This window comes from Gambusia affinis, linkage group LG10, assembly GCF_019740435.1.
Source record: "Gambusia affinis linkage group LG10, SWU_Gaff_1.0, whole genome shotgun sequence".
Lineage (NCBI taxonomy): Eukaryota > Metazoa > Chordata > Actinopteri > Cyprinodontiformes > Poeciliidae > Gambusia > Gambusia affinis.
Window position 1 is genome coordinate 12,887,215 of NC_057877.1, and position 24,987 is coordinate 12,912,201.

The 24,987-nt window shown below is 37.7% G+C and overlaps 1 protein-coding gene across 5 annotated transcripts in view; it reads left to right on the forward strand.

The window, feature by feature from the left end:
• Positions 1 to 18,168: 18,168 nt before the first annotated feature.
• The window catches only part of tle2a (TLE family member 2, transcriptional corepressor a), a 47,066-nt gene continuing 40,247 nt past the window's right edge, over positions 18,169 to 24,987 (forward strand). Inside the window, exon 1 of one of the 5 annotated variants that reach the window (XM_044130321.1) lies at positions 18,169 to 18,932. In XM_044130321.1, coding sequence (XP_043986256.1) covers positions 18,909 to 18,932 — 24 coding nt within the window. In that variant the 5' untranslated portion in view covers positions 18,169 to 18,908. The remainder of the gene's footprint in view (positions 18,933 to 24,987) is intronic. The other 4 variants (XM_044130323.1, XM_044130322.1, XM_044130324.1 and 1 more) reach the window with 4 other exon arrangements.

Here is a 24,987-nt window from a genome sequence, read left to right on the forward strand (position 1 = left end):
CTCAATACTATCCAGGACTAGACTTTACTAAAAATAAAGGATTTCTTTCAGTGACACGAAACTAAATCTTTAAGAACGGAAGATGCTTTAAAGCACACGGGTGCATCTCAATGACTTTGAAATTCTTGGGTCAGGTAATTTAATAAAATAATTCAGATCATAGAGCTTAACTCGTATGGATTCATCACATACAGTGATGTTTCAAACTTTTTTTTCAGCTGATTTTTATGATTACAGCAAACATACATTGGTCCATATGTTCCCATATTTTACAGTGTACGCATAATTTGGTCGATGCATAGCTCATCAGCAGAGAGAAGCATGAAATGCTCTAAAATGTTATATTAGGATGGATTTTAGACCACTAAAATATTTAGCAGTAGTCCAAAATATTGTTCTCTTTAGCCTGGGTGAGATAATTCCGATATTTGCTTCAGGAGTATTTTAACACCAGGAATGCAACGTCATAGTCCATCTATCTATGGTGACTCTTGAAAAACTGACTCCAACTGCAGTCCGTACCTTGTGACTCTCCCCCGAAGGACTCACAAAACTTTTTCTTCCTCTCAAGGTTGCAGTCATCCAAGCAGCCATGTTGCTTATGCACCCATTTTTAAAACTGCACTTTTTTCTTCCACTCAGCTTGTATACTGCAGTTTGAACGGCCAGCATCTTAGCAATCACGCTTTGTGATTTACCCTGGTCTTTTCGACAGCTCACATGATTGTCCCGGCCACAGCATGACTGGAAAATAACCATTTCACATTTAACATTTTCTTATTGGCCTCAAGAAATATTAACATTTTCTAGGACGGATTGTTTTTTTGTTTTTTTGTTGTTGTTGTTTTTAGCTAGAAGCTATAATCATCAAATGTAACAAAAATGCAGGTTTTAAATGTAGCATTTTTGCATCATAAATCTATATAAAACAAGGTTTACATTTTGCATTTAAATGTTGAACTAAATTGCCTTTAATAAAATTATAAATCATGAGATGCATCTATGGACATGCTGTATGCTCTTTAAAATAGATATTCTGTATTAAAACAGACTCTTAATTTGTACAGGTTGGGAGTCATTTCTCCCTGTGTTATATTTGCCCATGTGGGACAAATTGGACTGCAGCGGTAAAGTTATTGATGCTGACAGCTTCCAGTTCAGTGCGACTTAATGCATCACACTGCTACCACTATATTGCTAAAGACATTGGTTGAAAATTTGACCACCAACTTTTCTTTATTTGTTTAATTTTGTTTTATTTTACGAATAGTCAAAGAAGGACAAAACAGCCACTTGAAAAGGCTGTTTTATTTATGCGTAATATAAATTTTCTATACACTTTGTACAAGGCTGGAAATGCCGGCTTTATTGAAGTTTTTCTGTGCAATCACATCTGCTTGCCACTATGAGCCACAAATACTGTATCTACTAACGCTATGAGACTTTATAAAAGATGATTGTGAGTGTGTATATAGGTTTTTGTTTGTGTACTTTTATGTTTGTATAATTCAAATTCAATAGATGAGTTTCAGCCACTCAGGCTTGTCTATTTGATTCAACACCAGGTCTAGGACAGTTGCCATGGTTGGTCTTCGGAGCGATTGCTGTTGTCGTCGTGATAATGAGTGACGGGCTCAACTTGGTTTTTAAAGCTGGTAAAACTGCTCTGCTCAAATTTTATGGGCCCATAATCTCCTATTCTCTTTCTCGTATTAAGGTTTGGAATCTGGTTTTGGGCCAGGTTTTTGTGGAGATCACTGCTGGATTGAAAGTAAGATCAGACAGACTACTAATTTCTCAGGCTAGAATTAAAATAGATGGAGACAAAAGTGAAGATGGAGAAAATCCCACCTAGCAGTTATTGTTCCACTTGGGTGATAAAGTCTGAATTATCTGAAATCATCAACTTTAATGCCCCCTGAAGTCAGAATACTAACTTGGAATGAAAACATTTTCTTGCCAAATCTGACCTCAAAATCCAACATGGCTGCCATGCACACATGGCAGTGGTAGCTGTGGTAATCAAAGGCTTAGCTGCAGGCATGCCAGATTGTAACTCTTTAAATTTCTCTCACACTCAATACTCTGCAACCTCTCTTAAAGAACACGTTGCTATGGTTTGAATGTTCAAAATGAGAAGAAATTTATTGTTTTGACCTTTTATAGCTAATTATTATTAGTTTGATCACTCAGTACAACAGTTCCCAAATCCCACTGCCTTTCCAGCTTGTGTCTAACACAGTAAAGTTGACTGTGACATAATTTTGTATGTGAATTCTGACTTTAGATGGAGAGTCAACAACAGATATTGGTTGTGGTGTTTGGTTCTGCCCTTTCTTGTTTTCAGCACACATATTACACAGCAAGACAAGCATCGCAGATATAGACAATATTCAAACAAACTAAGAGTTTTAACGGGTTAAAGTCTCTTGTTTTATCTTTCTTTTAACTTTTCATGCTTTATAACGTCTGTCAACTTTGTACCTGTTGTTTATATTTTCTTTGCTTTGGTGTAGCCTGTAGGTTATGTCTACGGTCTTCAACCTGGAGAGTTTTAAATAAAGCTATATTCCACCCTAAAATGTATTAATCTTTCATTTGTATTTATTCACTAACTTTTCCTTTGCATGGAATTTCACAAGTGGGAGTTTGGATAAATAGTTTTTGCTCCATCAGGAGATAAATGTCTTTTGGCATGCATGCTGTGTCCCAGAATGTGGTTTTGCAACTCAAGAGTTTTGTGCAAGGCACTGTGTCAACTTATTTCAGTTTTAGTTTTGCAACAATCCATTACTGGTTTCACTCACTTATCTAAATTTAACAAATCCCAAAGGTTGCTGTTTGCAAAACTAATTTTTCTTTTCTTCAAAATTTATAATTTGAGGAAAGGAAAATAGCAGAAAAAATGCAATCAAAATGTTTTATTTTTTTATCCACCTAGAATTAAATATTTGTTAAGACTTCAATACATAAAAATGAGAAATATTGTCAGTTTTTTGTATTTAAAGCTTTAGTTCAATTCAATTTATGTCCAATTTTCAATTCAGTTTGTGTATGTAGCACCAATTCAGATAAAATGTTGTCTCTTTACAAGCAAGTCATTTCAAACAGGCCAGTTCACTGATCTCGGTTCATTTGTTCAAATTGGCTTAAAGTTTATCTGTCGAAGAAAACCCAGCAGATTGCACCCAGTGAGGAGTGATAGTCCCTTGCGTTTTGACATTAACTTTACAGCAATTCCTCATACCAAGCATGCATGTAGCAACAGCAGAAAGGAAAAAATTCCTCTTTAACAGGAAGAAACCTCCAGCCAAATCGGGCTCAGTACGAGTGGCCATCCATAACGACTGACTGGGGGTTCGAGAAGACGCAGCAGATACACACAAGGAAGCAGAAGAGCTGATGTAGGAGCAGACTGTGTGACACGTTCCAGTTTGTCTTTGGAACTGGAATCTGTCACACAGATTTAAACCAGCCTAGTTCCTTTATGTCTACATGTTCAAGCCCTTCTAAGAAAATATGCTCACACACTTGATTAATAGCTATTTCCTCAAGTATTGTAGATAAGAATTGAAGATAATAACAAGATAAATGTTTAAAGATGATCTACAGTAAAATAGTACTCCAGAATTGTTTTGGTAATCCTCAGAAAACATTTCTGAAAGAAAGCTGTAAGGATAGACATGGCAAGAAAAAAACAAAAAAGATACACAGTTTTCATATGTTTTACATGTAGAAACATGAAAAATATGAAAAAAAAGTAGATTTTTATCTCTCTCTATTTAGATGCCTTGTGATAAAATCCAGGGCAACAACTCATTTTTTCTAGTAATTTATTAATTACTAGAAAAAAGTATAAATTCAGCTGTTCTATAAGTAATATATAAAGAGTTATTATGGAACATTAGGGATTAAAACAACATCCAGAAATTGAAGGAACGTTACAGGCAGGTTTTAGTTATAAAACAATATTCCAAGTTTTAAAAAATTTCATGGAGCAATGTTTAATATTATCTGGAATTGGGAAGTACAGAACAACCCCTGACATCGTAATAAATGGGCATGCCTTGCCAGACGAATGGCAAAAAATGTTGTGGTGAAAGCAGAAACAGCAAGACTTCATATATTAAAATGTGTGGTTGTAATGTGACAAGAGTGAAAACGTTAGAGAAATAAACATTTTTGCATGTCGGTGAGTCTTTGTTATTTTTGTGGATTCTAACAAAATATTACAAATTATAAAAGACAGAATTAAATCCCTCTTGTTTGCTCTTACCTTGGCTTCTATTTTGGTTTATTTATTTGGGACTACTTGCACATGAAAATTTTTGCTTTTTATGTGCAGATATTTTTTTCACTCTAGAGTAAAAACAAAACTGTTGACAATTACACAACACTAGAATCCGATTCCAGTGTAAACTGTAACATGTGGTTTAACTTCCCTAGCATTACAGGATCCAACATTTTACCTCTGGAAACATCCTGACATGTTATTGTTTTAACCTGTAACTTTCTTGTACATAAAACGTGTTTTTCTTTCTTCTTCTCTTTTGTGCTTGAAGAATAATTAAAACCAAGTGCCTAACTTTAAGGAATGACTTCAACAAGGTTTTCCTGGTTGCCTTTGTGAGGCTGGAGCATTGAATGAACCAGAAAAATAAACACTCGTGTTTGGAACGAAATAAGCACTGGACCCACAGGGAGGTTTGTGGGAATATTGTTGGCGGCAGTGCTGAAAACCAACGTCGTCCCTCATTTAAAACGATATCACTCGCTGGCATTCCATGAAGACAAAGTGTGCATGGAGTTATTTTTCAACATAATGTCAAAACAACAAAATATTAAGATGTTTTGCTGTTTAGCTTTTCTGCTGATTGGTGATTCAAAGTATACAAGTACAAAGAAAGGAAATAGCATATTGTGAAAGGTTATTTATTTATTTTTTTGTAGAAAGTGAAACCCATGTATTATATAGCTCCATTTCAGGCAGAGAAATATTTCAGATCCTATTTCTTGTAATATTGGTGATTATAGCTTACATATCATAAAATCTCAGAAAATGTGAATATTGACAAAAAGTTAAATAAGGACCTTTGCACTGATCATTTGTGATTGAATGTGGGTGTGTAGAGGACAGAAATCCACAGAAAATCCATACTTGAGAGTATTTCATCCTTCCTGAAATGCTTCTGTCGGCATCTGCTGATTTCATTCTCTAGCGTGACTTGGTACCACCACCACCACCCCCCGATACTGCAACAGTCATGAAGTTACTGTGTTTAATTGGCTATTAAACCAGCCTGACCTGAACCCCACAGAGAATCCATAGAATATTGTCAAAAGGAAAATCAGGGACAACAGACTCTACCATTCAGATGACCTGAAGGTGACCAGAACTCTTCCTTGTCATGCCACATTGATGCAGTAATCTATACAAAGGGAGGCCCCATCAGGTATTTCATGCACTGAAATAAAGATATTTTTTCAGAAGGAAGACACTGCAAAATTCTAATTTTGTGATACATTGAATTTTGAGTTTTCAGTGTCTGTAAGCCGTAATCATCAAAATTACAAGGAAAGAAAATATAGCATTGTTCCATTATATGCGTAAAGAACCAATACATGGGTTTCACATTTGGAAATGAGCTCAAAAATGCTTGTTCACAATATTTTCATATTTTGAGATGTACCTGAATGAGTCCACATCTGTGGCAATAATCATGTTAGAGATGTATCACAGTCTCTCTTTTTTATTATCCATAATGCTTCCAGGAAGCTGTGTCTCATTAAATCATAAACTGTATTTGCTGGAATACATTTCTCTTATCGGATGTGAGAGACGATTCACTTCCGATGAAGCCTCAAAAGCTTCATCGGAAGTGAATTATCTCTCATCAAAGATAGAAGCTTGAGATAGAAGCTAGAAAAACATTTTCAGTGGTTTATTGTGTTCACACAAATCCCACTATTTATACGTTTGTAACATAAAAACATGTTGATTTATATGATTGCCAATGTGCACAGCTAAAATATTTATTGATTTTTATAATAGTGTGGTCAGAGCTAATGGCTTTAGAATCCAGAAGGATGAAATATTGTGTTGCCTTTAAAGCAGCGTCAGACTTCAAATACAGACAATTTTGAAAATATAAGTAGCAAAAGTTTAATTCCTTAGAAACCATCATAAAAGTCATGAATGGTTTGTTTCCACCATGATGTATTTCTGTGAATGGCTGTGAGTCTCGTGAGAAGTGGTTCTTAAAATGAGTGGTTTGGGGGAAACCTCAGAACTGGAAGCAGTAAAAGCATCACAGAAAAGACTCGCTTGGCAGCAGTTTGATGCTGCGGTTGACGCTATAGATTCAGCCCACTTCAGCCATTGTCCATCCAGCAGGCCGATGGTTTTAAAGGGGAATCTTAGGATCAGATTTAGAATATTTTTGGTCTATCTTGGCACGACTCTCAGTCGGTCACTCTGACAGCGTGCCTGGACAAAGAAAATCTCCAAGTTGAACAAATTAAAGGCAAAGTCTAAGTTCTGTGAAATGTTCGGGCTGCACGAATTCGTCAAACCTTCACTTCCGGAGGTTTCTATTTCCTGATATTTTTGTATGAGTATGAGTATTAAGTATGAGCGATTAAGATGCGGGAGGTTTGAAACTGAGACAGAAATGAGGGCGAGCTGAAGTGGTTTACATGATTCGAAGTTGACAACTGGGAGACTGTTGTTCTTTCACATGTCTTGAATTTAACTATTTTGTGGTTTCCCAATGAGGTGGAACTGTTTACATAAAATTTTCAGCACAGGGAGAGAGAAAGCATGGTGTTCTCTGGACCCACTCTCACGCAGGTGGTCACTTCTCCAGTCTGGGGGAAAACCACTGCCCCTACTCTGAGTTTTGAATCTTCTCAACTCAAGAGAACCGACAAGCTCCAATTTGTAGAATATGATCGCTCATGCATACCAGAGGAATTATAATTTTTTTTTTCTCAAACTTTGACTCCCAGTGATTACAGAGAGAAGGTTCAGTTATATTCTCATGCTGGAAACCAGCAGAGACATTTTTAGCTTGGCTCTGCGTCGTAGCAATTAAAATGCCTTCAGAAATGAGCGACTGTCGTCTCTGTTGTTTTCCCCTCTTCCATGCAGCAAGTCCATCAGAGCCAGAACTCTTGCTTCTGTGTAAAGACCAGTTAATTAACCCCTTTCTGCTCTACGTTCAGAGTATTAAAGTGGCTGCAGCCACAACCTTCTACAACTTCAAATAACAATGCAAATGCTGTTTCATAATTAAGCCCATAAGGTTTCCAGTAATCTGAGTCAGCTGTGAACCCTTGTGCTGCAGAATTTATTTAATGAACAAATGATCAAAGTTTTCAGCTTCATGTGGATAAACCCCACGAGATGCATTTTGATACAGACTGGCCTTGAATAAGACAGCTATTATTATTGATTTTTACTCAAAATACCTGCTTCCCTCATAACATTTGTCTCCTAATAACTGCAAAAAGAGACATTATTGAATGTACACTTATGTGAAGTTTGAGCATGTTTACTCAAAGATGTCAATCATTGGTTTTTCTTCCAAATCTCTGTTTAAGTGAACAATTTAAACTCTTGGAGGAACGCAAGGGGCTAGTCCCTTTTCCAGTGGTCAGTGGGCTGGAGGCCACCCCAGGGCAATTTGGAGACACATAATCATGCATTGTCCTCAGCAGATGTCTCTCATCAGTTCAAAGAATATTTTTCCGACATTCATCATTTCTGACCTTTATGTTTTTCTTGTTGGGGAAAGGTTTTTCTTTCTTGGAGTTCCCCTATTATTGCCATTTTCATGGAGTCTCTTTTTGCTAGTGCTGGATCATGAACACTGAATTTAACAAAGTCGGCTGAGGTCTGCAGTGCTTAAGATGCTGTTCTGGGTTCTTTTATGACCTCTGTCATGAGTCATCAATCAGCTCTTGAAGTAATCTTGGTAGATCAGCCACTTCTGGTGAAGTTTACAAATGTTCCATGTTTTCTCCACTTGTGGATAATGACTCACGCCGTGGTCCGCTAGCATAATTTGGCCTCAAAATTGGTTTTATAACTCCTTTTGGACTGATCAACGTAATCAGACAAAACGGAATAACTCATATGAGAACTGCTTTTGTACACTTACTTATCTTTAAGTGATATTACCATTTGTTTGATGATCTTACACACTTAAATGTAAAAAAAAAATCAAACACAAAAGGAAGCTGTAACTGGGTAAGCACTTTTTCACATAATCTTAATTGATAAAGCAGCCAATTTATCACACAGGTCTTGCAAAGACACTTTACAAGATGGACTTTTTCAATTATGTACAATTAAATTGGGTTCAAATGCACTTTTTCATTTAATTTAGAGCTGTTTGTTAATTTAGTCGGATGTAAAATCACTGAACCAGGTCTATATTCTGTGGAAAGGAAAGAAAAAATGAAGAGAGAGAAACACCAAAGTTAGTTGCAGTAATCAATGCACAAAGAAGATTCCCAAAAATGGTCATAAAGTCCTCCAGTAGTCTAAAATGACTGTTGTTATGATGTGAATGTTTTTAATTTGCTATCAGTGACAATCTCACTTTCTTGTTTTCACTAAGCCTCAGGGGAAGTAGATTTTTATTTTCGTAATCACGACTACAACACCACGGTTACTCTGCCTCTGTGGTTAATTAGCGCTGATTGGTTTGTGGCAACTACAATTACATTATCTTAAATTAGAGGGACCCAATGCAAGACATATGATGAAGGTGATGGCGATGACAGCTACATCATTAATAATGAGGACTTAACTTCTGTCCTTGATGTGCTTGAAAGAGTTTTATTGTCCAAACATCAGTCATTATCGAGTAGTAAAACCTCAGAGCCGACACACTGCAGATGGTTGGTTTTCACCTTGTAAGAATAAGCAAGTCCCAAGGAGACAGTGGAACAGGAATGCTTTGGGTTCTTGTGGTATTTCCAGCTTGTCTTGGGACAGCAGCTCAGAGCAAAGGAGCTCAGCTACAGGGGCCTCACAAAGTGGATAACGCTGCATTTGTTTTAGGTTGAGCATAGCGACAGAAGAAACAGTTTATCTGGCCGTTAGCCATCCTCTCTGCTAGCAACAGTGATCCTGATCTGTAATTTATATACTTATTTGAACACACACTCTCTCTGACGCATTCGTTTTGCCACAGAGCCGTGCGATATTTCTTTCAACCGTGCAAGTCATGCAAGTCGCTAAAGATTTATGAGCAGGGGACAAATTCCCCTCTCCTGAGGAATAGTCGTAACATGAAGACATAAACAAACATCGGTGTGACAGAGGCCTTATTTTTGGGATGGAAACGGTCCCAAGTCCTATTGCGGACCAGAATGATCTCACCTTAACAGGAAGTGCACATGAATGCACCTTCTAGCTATTAATTCCCATTAAAAATAATCAGGAAATGTTTCTGTGTAATGGCTTTGGAAATATGGCACACAGTACGATACTGTGAAGCTTGTGTGGAAAGACCACCCATCTCACCTGGCAAAGGTGACATATGCTCTGTTTCGGCATCCAGATTTAGATTATACAGAGTCATATTGTTCATTTATAGAGAATGAAAACAGATGGGTCCAGCACAACATTTATAGTGATAGTTTCTGTTGACCTAATGATCATTTTACATATTCCTTTCTGCAACAAATGTGAAATGTTGCTTTCTCCACAGACCTCATCCCTTTTGGAGTTCTCATGAGGTCCATATAGGGATCCTATATTGGCCATGTTGATCCTGAAGTGTGTTAACAAAGAAAAATACCAAACAGAGGCAGCTATTAAATGACTGTAAGTGTAAAGTTCTGCATATGCATTTTTCTTCCAAATTGAAAGGTTTGAGTCTATTTTTCTACAGCTTTTGTTGGGAGCTGTGCTGTTGCAAAAAATACCTTATTCTACATTCCTGTTAAACTGTTTCCAACATGACAATGTCTAATAAAGTCAAGAACCAAACCGTGGACCTGCTGAACAAAAGCATTTAGGGGGTCACAAATTGATCCGTAATCCCTGACACTCTGAATTCCTACAATTATTTTCTGCTATCTGTTTTGCTATCATCGAAAGAACTGCAACTGCAACAGAGAAAGACTGCAGGGGAAGGTGGAAGACCCGGATATGTTAGACAGCTAGCTTGGAAAACACAAAATTCCAGAAACCTGCCAAGCGAGAAAAAAACCCAACTAAAAGGGGAAAATGTTAGAATAATAGTAGTGTTTAGCCAAGAAAGTTTATATTTGTAAAAGATGGAAACTTCTGCTTTAGGAAAATCCTGAAAGCAATCACCCAGGAAGATCAGAAGCTTTTAAAGGAAAAAAATATATATATGTGATACTTCAATTGTTACAGTTGTTCTATTGATGCATTTCATGTTTTTAATGTCTTACCCTGCTCTTATGTAATACACTATGAAATAGCCTTCATGAAAGTTACTACATAAACAAACTTGCCTTCCTCTAACTAATGTTGCAAATCTAATTGTTTAATTATTGTCTGTTCTGCCGGGTCACATTAAACACATTGGAAACTGTAAAGCCCTTGTAATGTGAGTTATTATTGTGTCAGATTTATTGTAAATTTAAGACAGAGAAGTAAATACGTCATATTAAACTATATAATAAAACCTGTTAAAATAAGCTTGGTGATTATAGTGTAATAGTGACACCTTGTGGTGAGAGGGTCATCCAACATGATAAATTTGCGTGACCATTTACTGTGCCATCTTCTACCACTAAACTGGAGAAGTTCTTAGTGGGAACTGAAATAGTGCACTTCAGGTGCAAACTAACTCAAGTGAAAACTAAGGCTTAATAAACACGTAACTGAATAAAAGATCTTTGCTGAGTAATTAGATTATACATTAATGTACAGAGAAAAGTTGGAATACTTTAAGTATGCCATCACGAAAATGAGGAAATGTGGGAAAATAGCGTGGAGAAAATCTGTCATATTGTGTTATTCCGCTGGAACAGTCGCAATAAAGACCTAATACTGCGTGTTCTGTGTGAGATGTGGCAATAAGTCTTGCGACTTCCTTTTTGAGCACCAGGTGGCAGCATGATGCAGTGTTCCACAATCCTGCCAGTATGCTCTCAGAAAATAAAAACCTTGGGAATACAACACCGTATATGAGGTTTCAAATTGGAGTTCATCCACAAACCAAGACAAGTCAGATTTTTATATAATAATATAAGAGTACATAATAAGTCTATATATATATATATATATATATATATATATATATATATATATATATATATATATATATATATATAGTTACAGTAATAGGTCCAAAAACATTTAGACTAGCACCTGAACTGAGTGCTGGCAGACTCTTCTGTCTGCCAGCACTCAGGCAAAGTGGAGACCTGCAGCACACTTCGAGCAGAAGACCATCACTCTGCTGCGTGATGAGTGACAGCACACACAGAGCACTGTCAGTAGCATTTGCAAGTCAATGCTCAAATTTAACCTCTGCCTTCAGTGTGAATTCACTGCCTGCATTCAAAGTCAACATTTGGAAACGATGCGTTTCTCACCTAGCCGTTTGAAAAGAGAAAAAAGTCATCAAACAAGTGAGAATGCGAATCATCCTGATGGTTTTGTGTAGGGATTTTGCCATCACATAAAGTTTTATTTCAAAACTGACCCATTTGAGAGAATTGTATGAAAAAATTGTGCAACTATCTTAAGGCAAGCTAAGGGACAAAATATCCTATTCCACCCTTCTATGAAGAATTTAAAAGCTGTCCATTGTTCAGATTGATGAAATTCTTGTGAAAATTGAAAGGCTACACTCTACAACAGATTATGATGAAATCACTGTCCTGTTTACAAATGAAAACATTGCAAAAGAGTTACTTTCAATAGCCTCGGTGTCACGTTTTGCAGGCCAGAGACTGCAGAGGATTTCTGAACAGGAACACAATAACGTTACGGCACAGCAATGGAATTCCTGAGATCCCAGATACACATGCCTGTGGGCGTAAATGTGTCAGCGCCTGTTTTATGTGAGCGTACGTGTGCGTATGTGTGTCACAGAGGATATTTATTTGTATCTGCCTGCTGGGGGGGTGTAAGAGGTGTGTGTCTGTGTATGTGTGCATGTGAGAATAGCTGCTGCTGATGTGGGTCATTACCTTTTCTTTTCCCTCAGGGGCCGTGCAGCAGGAGAGGACAGAAGGGGAGAGAATGGATTGGAGGGCGGATGGGAAGAGTCGGGGGTGGGTGGGAAAAATTGAGGGTGGAGGAGGGAGTGTGAGGAGAGGGGTGTGGGAGGGCTCTGAGATTGTGTGTGGATGAGAGTGAGTGCTAGGAGGTGGGGTCCCTAAGGAGCACAGACCAATAAATCACCATGCCGTCTCTGTGCTGACACCCATCTTGTCTGATGAGGAACAGAGGAGAAGGGGGGCTCAGGGGAGGCAGCGGTGAGATGGGGGTGAAGATGAGGAGGGATGGTCATCGTGACAACACTGTGGCATTGTCTTCCCATCACTCAGGCCCTTACTAGTCAGGAACCACACTCAGCCTTAAACCGGATAGTACTGGGCAGACTGGGAAGAGGTTCAGAGGACAGGAAAAGGTGGAAGCATCAATGTTTTTCATCCAAGCCAAGCACCCATAGTCTGCAGACAATAATACATTTTTACTTTTAGAAATATGATAGATATGAATTTCCTTTGTATATTTGTAGACACTATTGTTGAAGTATGTTTCAAAGTGTTAAGTAATGGTCTTAGTCTTTATTTTGAAGGACTGCCTTCATAAGCCACATTTGCACTGTAAAACACACTTTTGTGAATACCTTTAATGCTCTGAAGTATTGACAGATTATCAAAATTGATCTTGGTTGCAGAAATGCCTCAAAGATACACAGCTCTCACGCTTCAGTTTTTTAATGTAATGTTTTTTTTAGAGGAAAGACAATGACCAGGAAAAAAGCTCATCCACTTTAGCATCTTTTGCGATGATGTTTATTTGCAATGTATGTTATGTTTCAAAAATTTTGCCCTCCTGCCTTGGAATATTTGGAGAAGTCCAAACATGGTGACACCATGACTTCGTCGGTATTCACGTTATGTATGCTACATTTTCAAATGTGTAGAAAGATAATTTCAGACCATTTACTTGAAGCGGCTTACCTTTCTATCCCCCTAAAACACAAAGCAGATTTGCAATAATCTGATAGAAAAAATATATATATATTTGTATATATATATATGTATATTCCCCTTGAAATCCATTGACTCATACAATTGAAATTTGTATGTGTGTATGTGTACTTTTGAATATTGACAGAACTGTTAGTACAATAAATTTGTTAATAAAAATTAAGTTGTACATTTCAGTGTACTCAAATGAAAGAGTTGTGCCTCTTACTTATCCTTATATAACACACATTCTCATTAGTTTCATTGCACAGTAGTGCAATGAAACTAATGAGAATGTCCTATAAAGACAATGAAACATTAGTTTCATTGTCTTTAAAGGACAGAAAGGAAAACATTTCATTTATTCTCCATTACAGAAAATAAGTTTGTGTTTAAAATCAGTTGCATCTACCTACACAATTGATGATCATCCTCTGTCCCAAGTATTTAGGCAATTTTTAGTTTGTCAATTTCAAAATTGATGTATGCTCTTAAGATTTCTCTTCACAAAAGAAGAATAAGAAACAACATCTTCATGTTTCGTTCATGGCTGTAGAGAGGTCTTTAGTCTACCCCAGCAGTATACAGGGATGATGATGAAATGGGATGCAAATAGGAGAAATTAATAAGAGGAGTGAATTTGTCATTGTCTATACCTAAGAGGGTGTCTAAGCTTTTAAATCAAAATGTCCTCATTATGGGATGCTGTGGTGGCGCAGGGGCAATTTCATAACCCACCTATTGAGGCCTTAGTCCTTGTGGTTGCAGGTTCGACTCCCAGCCTGGTGACATTTTCTGCATGTCTTCCCCCTCTCTCACTACCCTCGTTCCTACTTTCAAACAAAGGTCACTAGAGCCAACAAAACCTTTTTTTTTTAAAAAATTCCTCATTATAGAGTTATTCTTTAAAAATAGCAGGAGTCCCTTTGGGAGATTTAACTAGGGGAGTGTTCTACATTGTTCAAACTTGATCAGACAAAGATACAAGTTGGATGGAAATTATGTCTTTTATTAAATTAAATCATGAGAAAAGATCTCGACTGTGTTGTGCGGGAAATAACATTACGCAAAAATAATGAAGCAACATGTCAAGACATCAGCCCTTAGGAAACGAGTTGTCCAAATGGACAAATGACACTAAGCATATCTCAATGATAGTTACAAAGTGGCTTATGCATGACAAATCTGTTTTGGGTGGCCATCACAAAGCCTTGATGTTAGTCCAACAGAAAATATGTAGGCAGAGCAAAGAAACAAGTGTACAGAGATAAACAGTCTTGTTTGAAAAAGCAGCATGTGTATAATACTTAAATTGCTTTAATTTGTACATAGAGTGATGATACGATGTCAGTCACAGTCAGGTGAAAGTTACTGCACTAAGAAAACAATCCTGAAGTTGTTTCTCAATAACTCCTCTAAAGGACAGCGTTTAACCGACGTGTCCGTAGATCTAATGGTAACAAACTGTTGGTTCAGCTCACATTGTTGACAACACTGGGTTATCATTTGATTCTAATATCAGTCCCAGCTTGATACTTTGTGTCATCTGAGGTTTTTTTTTTTTTTGTTATTACAAAGGTCTGGTATTTTTATCAGCTTAACTCAAACCCCTCAACCTCTACATGTGAATGTAGGACTTGTACAATTACTTTCAGTGGAATTGTCCTTATTCTTGTGGCATTCTGTTTGAGACAAGTGACATGTTTGCTTTGACTCACTTAATCTGTGTTGTACAAAAAAGTATATTACCTATACAAATGATCTGAAAACATAAATGAAAATCCGGATTTACAGTTTCCCATCAAGAGCCATTTTTATGCTCTGGCTGTTGAAGTGAGAAGAGAACTGTAGTTTGTTCAGTCACTGGAGTTCAGCCAAAGCACACACACACACACTCACACACACACACACCTGGCATACTCCTTCATCTGACCTGCCAATAGCAATAATATGTGTCCTTCACTTATCATTTTCTAGCATCTATATTATCATACCCCCACCCTTGCACCATGCAGTGGAGACTCGTACATCCTGCAACTCTCAGGACCAACAACAACAACACACAAAAGACACACACAACATGAAGCATCCCACTGTGCAGCAGCAGACTGAAAAGCACTGCATTCCTCATGATTTTTTCTTTTTTTTTTTTTTTTTCTAATAAATGTGATCCCAGAATCCTGGAGGGAGGCGAGTGCTGTGCATTAAAATTCATGGGAAAAATGGCAATAAAATCTTTCTTTCTTTCCCTCTTCCTCTCTTTCTCCACTCCTCCCTCTTCCTCTCTTTCTCGTTTTCATTCCCTCACTTGTCTGATCAACACACACACATACACGCCAACAGACATGCGCACACACACACACACACACACACATTTTTTCCATCACCCGTGTGTGCACTCCCGCTCTCGTTCAATCTCCTAACCCTCCCCACTGGCTCGTCTTTCTCAGCATCCCCCCTGCTGTCCTTCATCCTTTATTCTCCTCCTCCTCTCTACCTCCCTCCCCCTTTTGCATCTCTCTCTCTTCCTCTCTCTCTTTCTCTCTCTGCGTCTCCCCCCCCCCCACCCTACACACATACACACACACACCCACACACACACACCCACACACACACACATTCTCACATAAATGTGCACACACCCATCTATATTTTCCAACTCCACCTCTGGCAGGTTGTGATTTCCACTGTCAGAAATTGCTTTTTCAATATCTCTTTCTCTAATTATGAGCCCAGCTAAAGGGGCCATGCCACCAGAATACCAATTCTTTTGCGGTTTCCTACCCCTACGCTCTTAAATAGTACTCTTTTTTTTGTAGGCACAGAATGCACATATTGTATACACCCTTGCAAATATTTCATTACTATCATTAAAGTGCCTGTGGTGCTTAATTATGATATTTGGTTTGCTTGGCACTTCTTACAATCGGTCAGATTGGCCAAGACATTTTGAAGGGTATTAAATACCAACCATGAAATAATACAAATTAAATCCGGTATGTTATTTTTCAAATATAAGGTTGACAATTTAATTAAATTAGCAACATTAAAATTATTATTCAACAAAAGTATTTGATTAGAATTTAACCAAACACGTTGGTTCAGTCAGTCATCATTACGTTATTTGGTGCATGCATTTTCTTCAGTAAGCTGTAAGGCTGAATATAACAGATATTGCAGATTAGCACTATGGTAAGGAAAGCACTGCCCAATAACAATGTACATCATGATATGCAATGCAGGATCTTTGTCTGCACAGACGAAGATTCAATCACTGCGTGTAAGGGGGTTTGAATGGCTTACACAACAAGCTGACCGAATGTATCAAATTAAAAAGCCCCCACTGGCTCCTGTGACTGTTCAAAAATAAGTGGGTACAGATAATGGATGGCTAGATCCCATTTTAGTTTAGCAGCTATGCTAATGCTAAACTCAAGCTATTGTTGTCATACAGCCCAACTTTGGTTATAAGGGGGAGACGTTAACATGCCACAGTATACAAAAGTAAAATACATTTTGCCATTGTTTACAATTATTTTAGTTAAGTAATGTATGTATAATGTAAGTATGTATCAGTCACAAACAAGTTCTTACTTTTTGTCATGTGAGCACAAATCAGATACATAAAATTGTCTCAGCAACCAATCAAGCCAATGTCACACAATTTCCTACATATTCTACTATGTTAATTTTTTTTATTCTTATTAAGATGAAGTTAAGATTTTGTGAAGCAATGAGTCTGGTCATGTCATTTTTTGTTTGTAAGTTGATTTGATGTATTTCCATCCTGAATAGTGTTTGTTTATTGAGATAAAGAGTAAGAAAATCACAGGGCTCTGCTGTTCCTGGACAGAGTGTGCTAATTTTCCCGGACTTCATTGTTTCTGGGATTTTATTTATTTATTTTTCTTCATATTTCAGGATCAAATATCTAACTAAGCAAGCATCCAGGAATTACATTTCAGAAAGAATATGACGCCATCTAATTAAGATTTTAGTTCCAAGCATTTGGCACGCTGAGATGCAGGTGTTTGCAGAATTTGAGAGTAGGTAAAGTTTTTTGTTTTTTATTCGGATATTTGTCATGATATGTAACACAGTTTGTCAATTTTGTATCAGTCGTGCACATGTGTGGTATCGCCTATTAGATTTGGTGTCTATGAGTTTAAGTAAGGCAATGCTGGCGTGTTATATTCCTGTGGCACTATCTTCATATGCCTTGAAATGAAAGGCAGACAAGAACAGGTGTGATGGTAGTATTAGAATTTAACTAATGAGCTGATTCCTTAAGAAAAATATTTTAATTTATTTTAGCTGTGAAACCAGCTTTTCTACACACTATACAGATTAAAATCCCCCCTGATAAAGTGTATGCAAAGTGTTATATCACTTTTCCCCCTTTTTCTGAACTCTAACCGTTTGTTTTATCAGTGTCAAAGAGTGTTACTGTACGTGTTACTGCAAAGTCAATTTATCACCATAAATTGAGGAATATATTCGAGGGTTTTTAAATGCATTGCCGGGTTTGTGGAGAGAAATAAGGGGAAACCACAGAATCTTGATACGCCAACCACACAACCTCCTACTCGCATTTTCAATCACTCCAGGCACCCAGGAAAGGGTTAACCCCACGGAGCCGTTGTTGCATCGCGTTGATTGACGTGTGGAACCATTGTGCTGGCTACGCTGTCCAATCAGCAAGCGGTCACCTTAACCCCACGTGGGGGCTCTCAATGCTCATTGGCTCACTCCGCCAATGTTTACCGTGCCGAGTCCGAGCCCCACGTGGAGATTTCATTCAATCACCTCAACAATTCCTTTGAATCTCCCCTTTATTCAGTCATTTTCATTTTATTAAAATGTCGCATATGAGCGAATATATTTTCAATTATATATTCGCACGAGGCTGAACCGGGTAGCAACACTAACAAGACCAAATATCACCAGGCTGTTTGGAGAAAAGCGTCATGTACGTGCGCTGATTAATTATCTTTACTAATAAGTGCAACCTAAAACATGGAAAAAAAGCACATTTAAGAGGGGAATGAAAAGACGCATTTTTAGGCTTCCTGGGCTTTTTTTTCCAGGCAACTGAAATTCAAGGTCCCATGGAGGTTGGGATCAGATCAGAGCAGAGTAGGGGGAGTGGGAGAAGTGGAGGCACTGGGAGGATTGTGTGAAAAGAGAGCAGGCCAGCGAGGGAGACAAAAGAGGCTGCGGCTGTATTGAGTGAGCTGGTGGTGTGTCCGTCTAGGAAGCCACAAGCTATAACCGCATCCCCCCTCTGCTTCCCCCTCATTCTGGCCTTTATGCTTCAGACGGAGACACATATCGAAGGAGACAATTATAAACACCGAATCGTTGGAAGCGGAGCTGAGTTCTTGGGAAGACAGCTCCCTGTAACCGGGTTTCTTTCCTCTCCTCTCCCCGGTCCTTCATTGCGCGTTGAGCTCGGCGTGGCGTGGTGTGGCGTGGCGTAGGGCTGGAGATATAACCCAGAACAAAGGAGCCTTGAGCAGGGGAAGGAGCGAGTCGAGACTAGCTCTGCCATTATCTTTGAAACCCGGCCAAATGCCTCTGTGAGAGTCACAGCAGTACATTGGCTTGCTGGTGTATTTCTCGACGAAGCTTTCGGTCCGAAAACGGAGACAAAATAGGAAGGAGGAATTAAACAAAACACGCACCAGGAGACACGCAAGTCGGCGGCTACAATGTTTCCTCAAAACCGACCACCGGTAAGTAGGCTAGCTACTATGTTCCACGCGTTTAATGAGGGCTATGGTCTTTTAGTCAGAAAATACAACACATTTACACACCCTCATGAGTTGTTAGTTAGTCTTGTAAGACTCAGTAAGTCAAAACTGTTGGACTTTATCTTATAGATTTAAGAAAAAAATACCGCGGAGAAAAGTATTGCACTTAAAACACAGACAAATCAACTTATTTTTTAAGTGAATATATTGTTTTCTTATGGAGGTCAGGTAGATTGTCAGTGGTTTTATTAGGGGAAACACCCCCAAACCCCTTCTTCCCCCTCAAACAAGGTCCAACTTTCCTGACTGTCTTTGTGTGTAGATCTCATGATCGTTGGATGCCAGCAGCAGGTCAAAAATTTGCAACCCATTACTGGCTATTTGCACACTGTTGTGCAGTTAACATAAAGTGCATGTGCCTCCCCTCACCAGGAGTTGTAAGTGAACTTATCTTGTTCTATAATGTCACTAAATATGGTGTGAGGTTGTTTCAGTATGACAGCGAATAAAAATCTGAATGAACTGCTTTATTTCTAAAGAGTAAGACCAGAATTATGTCTTCATGCTCCCCAAATAACTATTGAATTTGATATGTAGCATATGCAAATTCTCACCTGCTAAATTTCAAGTTTTCAAGTAAACATGCTTATTTTTAGATGCACTCATTAAAGTTTTTGGACAATTTCCTATCTCAGTTTTGAGTTGTAAAGTTTTGGTTTGCCCATGGTGGTTTTGGCACCTTTTGATTTCTCTGAGAACTGTAACAATGGCAAAATATTTGTTTATAGCCTTCCAGCTACGATTGGTTATTAGTTATACTAGCTTCATGCCATGTGAGAGATTGATTGCAATAACAAGAGTTGTATTAATACTTTGAAACAAGGGCAAAAACAATTAGAGTTGAAATTGTAAATCTTAGAACAACAGTTAGTGTGGCTGCAGTACAAAATAAAAATGCAGATGCTTATCTCAACTCTGAGATTTTCAGAAGGCTGTCAGCATTTCTAAATCCACCATAATTGACATTAATCAAAATGTCAAAAGAATAAAACAATGCATGCATTTTTCTTCTGTTATCTTCTGTAAGTTTCTGACTTTCTCAGTCTTAATCAGTCAAAGGCATGTCTCAACATGCAGGAAATGCAAACAGTATTTTCTGGTTTTGAGATTTGTTTTTCTCTCGGTAACAACTTCTACAGTGAAGACTGTTGTCTGGTACATTCCCTTATAAAAAGATTTGGGTTTTGAGTTTCAGACCAATTTCTTGGTAAATCTCTGTCTAAAATTACTTTTTATATGCATTAAGAGTTTAATACATGGATTAAAAGCTGTTTAGTTAGTCACACTATCTGCTCAGGCAACCAACCTACAAGGCAGAAAAACTTACTGGTTGCCAGTTTTTAAACACTGCTACATTATTAAGAATGATGGGTGATGCTTCTTTAGTTTCTAGTCTACACCATAAGAGTCCTGAAATTGTTTTTAAACAGCAAAATGTGCTGCTTTGTGATGCAACAAGATGGCACATGTGAGGAAGAGAAAAGGGAGAATACTCTGCACTCCATAAACGCAGAGAACTACATATGAGGAAACATCTTTTGTGGTTTAGAAACCGCAGCTGTTGATAAACCAGCCTTGCTTTGTTGCCACACTTTCTTAAATTATCTTCCCATCTCATGAGAAGCTTGATCTGATTTTTCAATCCACACGGTTCCTTTTTTAGTAGCTGGTAACATAGCTCTAAAAATTTATAAATATATGAATTACCCATGCTGTTTTATGATGGAGAGAGAATTTCATGCTGAAATGGCTTTAATTTACTTTAGTGGAGTTTAGGTGGAGCACTTTTTGAACAGACTCAAATGGATAAACGCTGGTCCTCTGACTGGGAGAAGTATCAATTAAGCTATGCTCATTTGCCTAACCCTCTTCTGTATCCCTCAGTCATGCCACCCTCCACCCTACCCCCAACAGTGTTTTGAGTTTCATGCCTGTTAGCTGAAATCAGTACAGGCTCACTATGACTTAACTTTAAGTAGATGTTCTACACCTAGAAGGTGCTTTTGTTCATATGAATGAATGAAATTGCTCAACTATCATACATTTATTTATGTTTTTCCCCACCTGCATCTAGTTTTGCTTTATAAAAGCAATCTGAATCTCCCCTCCACCCACCATACATGAAGCCCATACAGAAACACTGGACGCGCGCGTGCACACACACCAGCAGCTGTGTATTTAGTACGGCTAAGTGCAGGAAGGCAGCACAGGAGGCAGACTGTGGGTCTGCGGTTTGCACTGTAAACCCGATCCCTCTCATCCAGCCTCTCCACGCTGTGTTCCTGTGAGAGCTCCAGACCACATCTTAATGTATGGGCAGGCATCCCGGGGTGAGCGGAGCAGACTGCGGAGGGTCTGGGTGGGACATTCTGACCAGCGCCCCCCATGTTTCGTTTCAGCCCGCCGCAGATCTCGACGCTAACATGTGCTCCGGCCGTCAGCAGCTCTCGTCTGAGCTGCGCAGTCAAGGGCCACTCAACCCGGCAAACTGTTTAATCTCTGCAAACGCAAGGGTGGCAGCAACCTGTCATCAGTGGCTGTTTAAATGGTTCAAAGAATTAGACCCATGCACTGCATAAATATTTAGCACACATGTCCTAGAATCTTACAGCAGTGGATTGGTTTGTTTTTAATCCGGTCTTTAGTTTTATTTTTTTTTAAAGACCGAAGGAGACTTTGTGGTCACAGACAACTGGCTGTAATTTAACCTTAATCTTTATAGCTCCTTATGACCGAACCTCTTCCTGATTCCTGGTGTCTGGTTGAAACTTGATATTTTTTATAGGAACACTGTGTTATTGAATCTTTTTAGCGAGTAATTACTCTCCCAAGTAAGAGACAGCCAAATTCTAACGTTTTAAAATTTATTAATTTATTTATTTTTTTTTACACACAAATTATTGCATATTACTAGCAATAAGTAATATGTTGTACCAAAGGGTAAGTACCATGCAGAACATTTCTTAAATCTTTATATGTTCTCAGATGACTTTGGGATCCAGTCTGATGCCAGAGGCAGCAGATGAGCAAGGATCGGGTGTAGGATGTGGCTGGCTTGATGTGCTGGTTTAGATTCTTCAGCTTTTTCCAACAAATGCAGACAGAATTAATTAGCAAAACGGCATTAAAGCAGAAACATTTTTAGTGCCAGTTTGGTAACCCTAACTGCAGCATCCTCCTAAGGATTTACCTTGGAACCGACAGTACAGGGAAGACGTTGCAGATCGCAATTATAAGTGTAGTCTTAGGTTTTCATTAGGAACTGGTTAAAGTGGTTTTTAGTACATTTCCTCAGAACAAACGTTGTAGAAGATATTGAATCCAGCTGTATATGCAACATACTAATCAAAAAGAACTGCTGGGATGCAATATTTATTGGAATATTAAAAGTGCCAGATATCGAAATCCTGCCAGTACTACATTTGACCCGTTGAATGGACTTTCATGACTCTTGATGCCTATATTTTATGTATTTTCATTGGCTGGCATGCTGAAGCATAGGACAATTGTAATGAAGGAAAAGGGTTTGAAAAAAGTGGCTTACTTGATTATATTTGCAGAAATTATTTTTGTGATCATCATGTAGCCAGACAGAGAATTTGTGTTGTAGCTGGAAAAGGACAACCCAAACATAAGTTGTAAACAATCCCCTTTTGCATTTTTTTTGTTAACATATATAAATGCTGATTTATTAAAAAAAATGGAAACCATTTTCTCCAATTGTGGCATCATTTTTAACCCAATATTTTACTGGAATATAGAGAAGTACTATATATTTACATTTTCCTCTGAACCTGGAAGCAGAACCCTTCTGTTTGCATTCTGTGGTGGTTTTTGTCACTTACTACCTGTCTAAAACTGAAAAGGTATTGGGTGGTTCTTTCTCCCAGATCTTGCATTGATTCAACTACTCTGCATAATGTTATGCTGTGTCAAATAAGTGACTATAATCAGGTCACTTGACCTTGAAATTATCCCTACCATCACAAAGTGACATCGTAACGCTGAGTGCAATATGGTTCTGTACCATTAAGCTCCCACTATACACTCGAAAGTGGGAAAGTGGTATGAATGTTGGTATGTCTGCACTACTTAAAGGCACTCTACAAAACTAATAAAAAAAGCCAGACCTTCATTTATATTTAATTCACAGGAAGCTTGAGTCCCTTTTCTTTACTCTTTCTTTTTTTTGACATAGAAATGGATCAAAACAAACAATGAAAGAAAACAAAAAGTTGGAGAATGTATAGCTTTTATTTAAGGATGTAGCAACCAGACAATGAAATTTACCATTTGTCTTTTTGACAAGTTCTCTTCAGTCAAATTTTTCGGTGGCCCTGAGGTGCAAACCACTCCAACAAAATCAAAACAACAACATTAACGAAGGACAATTACAAAGTTAAAAACACAACATTAACGAAGCACAATTACAAATTTAAAAAACACAACAAAATTAACGAAGCACTACAACATTAAGAAAACGGAAAGGGTATGTCCCAGTTGGAGACCTGAGAGATCGCTGATTGGACGACAGTGCTTTTGAACCAAAAGTTATCACTTGAGCGGGTCGGTCCATTGTTGCAATACATTATAGCGTCCGCCATATTGAAAGTGACTTATCTACCAGCAAGCTAATGCAAGTAAATGGACCGAATCTCGTAAATTGCTGTTCTGCAAAGTATTTCAAGTTAATGAATGCCACTGACACAATCTCTCACACATTATTATGTATAGGAATGAAAAAAAAAAAAACAAAGGACAATGTTTCAAACTTTTTGATGTGATTTTTTATTTTTTTTTTATTGTTCTGGGGCAAATTAATTAAATTTGATACAGCTGATCCTGATCAGTTAATTTTATTGATGAACACACACACACCTTTACAGTGATGTATTCATGAACATATTAACACAATTCCATAATTCAATGTGCATTTGCTATTTCAAGATATGAATAAAAAAACGTAACTTTATTTGATGTTTTAGGCATTTTATTGTAAAGACAAACTTTGATAATAGTTGTCAAACCTTAGCTACAATTTTTACTTTAAAAAATATTTATTACAGTGTAATATGTCAACTGTGCTATAGTCACTGTGTGAACAAAATCTAACAGACTAAATTCGTTTTTATTTCTTTACATAAACTGTCATAATACCCTAACACTTCAAATTGAGATATTTCACTTTAAATGACAGGGAAAAAAAAGTGTGCAGTACATTACAAATGTATTTATATTATACTGGCAACACGGAGCACAGGCAGGGGTTCAGTCTGCTGGTCAAGCTGGGAGCAGTTCTGTGACTGGGCCTTTTGAGACATCGGTCTAGCCACATGTTAATGTTGTTGTGCATTTGTAATTGTGCTTCGTTAATGTTGTGTATTTGTAATTTGTAATTGTGCTTCGTTAATGTTAAAGTGGTTTGCACCTTGGGGCCACCGTACAAATTGGTGAAGAAACTAATTGTCCCAGAGCTTTCTCCATATTTTCCTTTGAGGTGAGTAAAAAATCTGTTGAAGATTTTAGAACTAATGATTCAGTCCATATTTTATAATCCCTTCATTTCTGTTGATTTCAATAATACCTCCATTAAGGGAAATCCAATAGATTCTCATTTTTCTTCTTTCCTCGTCAATGTTTTGTAAGTTTATTTAAGATAACACTTTCTTTTTTTGTCAGAAATCCTTTTATTTGTTTTTTTATGGCTCTGACTGTATATGCTAAACAGTCAGCACATATTTCTAAACATACAGTCAGAGTACACTAGTGTAGATAAAACTAATCTCTTCATAAAATCATTGTAATACACCCATTATTTTCAAACAGCATATTGCATTCATTATATTTTTGTATAATCCAGCAAACTTTAAAGATGTAATCACAGCTATAGTTTTTTTTGTGTGTGTGTGTGTGTAGAAACCTACAGATAATGCCTACTAACTACTAACTTGATGCTATTAAATTCTATTTTCAAAAC